At 38.7% G+C, this 2,429-nt stretch overlaps 1 protein-coding gene across 1 annotated transcript; it reads right to left on the bottom strand.

Annotated features, from left to right (window-relative positions):
• Window positions 1–217: 217 nt before the first annotated feature.
• On the bottom strand, window positions 218–1,702 carry LOC113763881. The gene is made up of 2 exons (XM_027307864.1): window positions 1,091–1,702; window positions 218–954 (listed from the first exon to the last, which is right to left on the bottom strand). Exons 1-2 carry the CDS (start codon window positions 1,451–1,453, stop codon window positions 361–363), a joined length of 957 nt encoding a protein of 318 aa, XP_027163665.1. The 5' UTR covers window positions 1,454–1,702; the 3' UTR covers window positions 218–360.
• Window positions 1,703–2,429: the final 727 nt, after the last annotated feature.

Raw genomic sequence — 2,429 nt, 5'->3', positions numbered from 1 at the left:
TTTGCTTGAAGGCAATCCCTCATGTATTTTTATAGTAAAACTTCTCCTCAAAGCTTCAACCATCACATTAGTGGTAGTAGCAAAACAACCATATCTCAGACTAAAAATAACAATTGGTATTAAAATACACAACGAGGAAAATTTAAGGAAAACAAACCAGAAAAGGAAAAAAAAAAAGATAAAGAAAGGAAGGTGAAGGGGCTAAAAGAGAAAGAAACTACTACTCCACTAACTGATTTTCTTACACTTTGATGATCACCAATCTGTTTCTCTAGTCTCCCTACTAAAGCTAAGGATTGCAGCTTGGAATATTGGAACATATGGAAGAATCTCCTCTCCTCTCTCTTCTGAGTCTTAATCTTACCTATGAGTACACATGTCTGAGAGCTTCTTTCTTCCCTCAACAATTTCATCAAAGAAGTCATCAAGTTGGGCAACCATGCTTTCTGCACCAGCTTTGAGCATGTCAAAGCAATTCTTGAAATTTTCAGCCTTATCCTGAATGTCTATTTCTGATTCATACATCATTTTTCTTTCTAAATCCTCTTTCAGCTCATCCATTGCGATCCTCGCCCTCTGGAACTCATGAAGCAGGATTCTTGGCTGTCCTTGGATATGGTTTATCTCTGCAGCAACTCTCTGATGCAATCTTGCCGTTGAGACCATGAAGGCCGATCCAAATACCATGTTCCCTTCATAATCTCCTTGCCAGAGGCTGGTGTGGGGCCAATAGTAAACAAGGCCACTGAGCATGATCAACAGAAGCAATGAGCTGACATTCCTCATTGCATACAGGACACCTCGAAATCCGGTGAACCCATTGAACTTTGATTCAATCAGCACGTTTTCATCGAACCTCAATGCTAGATGTTGGGCCCTTGATTCCATCAAGCTCTTGTTTTCCTCTTCCAATGCCACTATTTCCCTTTGGCAACCGGTGAGTGCTCGAAATACCTATCCAACAAACAACTCATTAGAACACTTCAAATTGTATCTTGTGTTTTTAACCACGCAGGTATCTAAAATATTTGATCAAACAAAAAGTTTTTTCACTGGTTTAAAGAAATAGCATGATCATCAAGAGACTGACCTGGCGGGAAAGTTGCATGTTTAAAATAGCATGATCATCAAGAGAAGAAGCAATATTGGTTCCAGCAGAGTAGTAGTTCTCCATGTTGCATACCCCTGATTTCAGTATGTGGCAGGCCTCCCAGAGCCTGGAGCTTTCATCCATGTATTCGTCGAGCCATTTCTCGCCAACAGGCAAGTGAAGCTTCTGAATCAAAAAGGTCAACTGGGAGTGAAAGGATTGGAGCAAGGAGAGAACATGTTGAAGAAACTGGAAAGACATGAAATTTTGCGAGAGGAATAAATGGTCCAGGTTGTCAAGGCCCCTGGTGAGGAAGTTGTAGAAGCCATTGACAGAAGTTGTTGATGAAGAATGACTCATCATGGGAAGCAAGTATGTAAAAGGATGGACTTGTTGGTATGTTATGAGAAAAAGGTGATAGAGATTGACAGATATTTAAATTGAAAGTTTATACTAGAAGTTGTAGAAGGAGGAGGAGGAGGAGAAGAAGCAAAAAGTGTTTATAGACTTAAGTGCTCAGATTTCTATACGATGATAAGGATTGGTTATTGGGAGCAATGATGTTTGTTTCCTGCAGAGTGGAGGAGATGATTGAGAATCTGCCAATGTACCATTATTTAATGGCAGAAAAGAAATGCAGCTGGCTAGGGAGAAAAGAAAAAAAAGAACCAAAAAGGTTAGATAGAAGAGTCTGCAATGCAAGTTCAACAACAACAAAGGAGTCAATATAAACTTAATAGCTTTAATTTCACACTTTTTTTCTTCTTCAAAAAGTGAGTGAATAGGAGCAGTGAGAAATGGAATCCACAAAAGAAGATAGCAATTACTGGGCTATGTTAGATTCTTGTCCGTAAAATTTCAGTTACCATACTTTTATATCTGTCTCTAAAGGGGGGTTTTGCTAAAATATGTGTATTGACAAGTGATAAATAGGGGAGAAAATCTGCAATCTTTTGGAGCTCTTTATTCTATGACGCTATAGATTTTGTTTCTTGGGCTGTAAAAGTTTGACTAGTTTGACTGAGGAATGATGCCTTCTCATTCTTCAATTTTGATTTGGTTCCCTTTAGAATTGAGTGCTGGTGTTGGCTGCTCCAGTACCTTTTTTCTCTTTCTTTCCATCCAATTTTTGGTTGTCCTATTTTATTGAGCAACTTTTGGCTAAATAACTCCTTTATGTGGTTTTCCGCCTGGTTTTGCTTTAGTTTTTTTAAGGAAAAGAATGATGAGGTTCCACGAATACAGATTATAAACAGGAGATGCTTCCCTTTTCTGTCCCCACCATTCTATTTCGGGCACTATTATCAACCCTTTTTGTGTTTTTCATGGAGAGGAATAT

Source organism: Coffea eugenioides, chromosome 2, assembly GCF_003713205.1.
Source record: "Coffea eugenioides isolate CCC68of chromosome 2, Ceug_1.0, whole genome shotgun sequence".
Lineage (NCBI taxonomy): Eukaryota > Viridiplantae > Streptophyta > Magnoliopsida > Gentianales > Rubiaceae > Coffea > Coffea eugenioides.
Note: the sequence above shows the minus strand (reverse complement) of the source record. Positions and strands in the feature narration are given on the sequence as shown.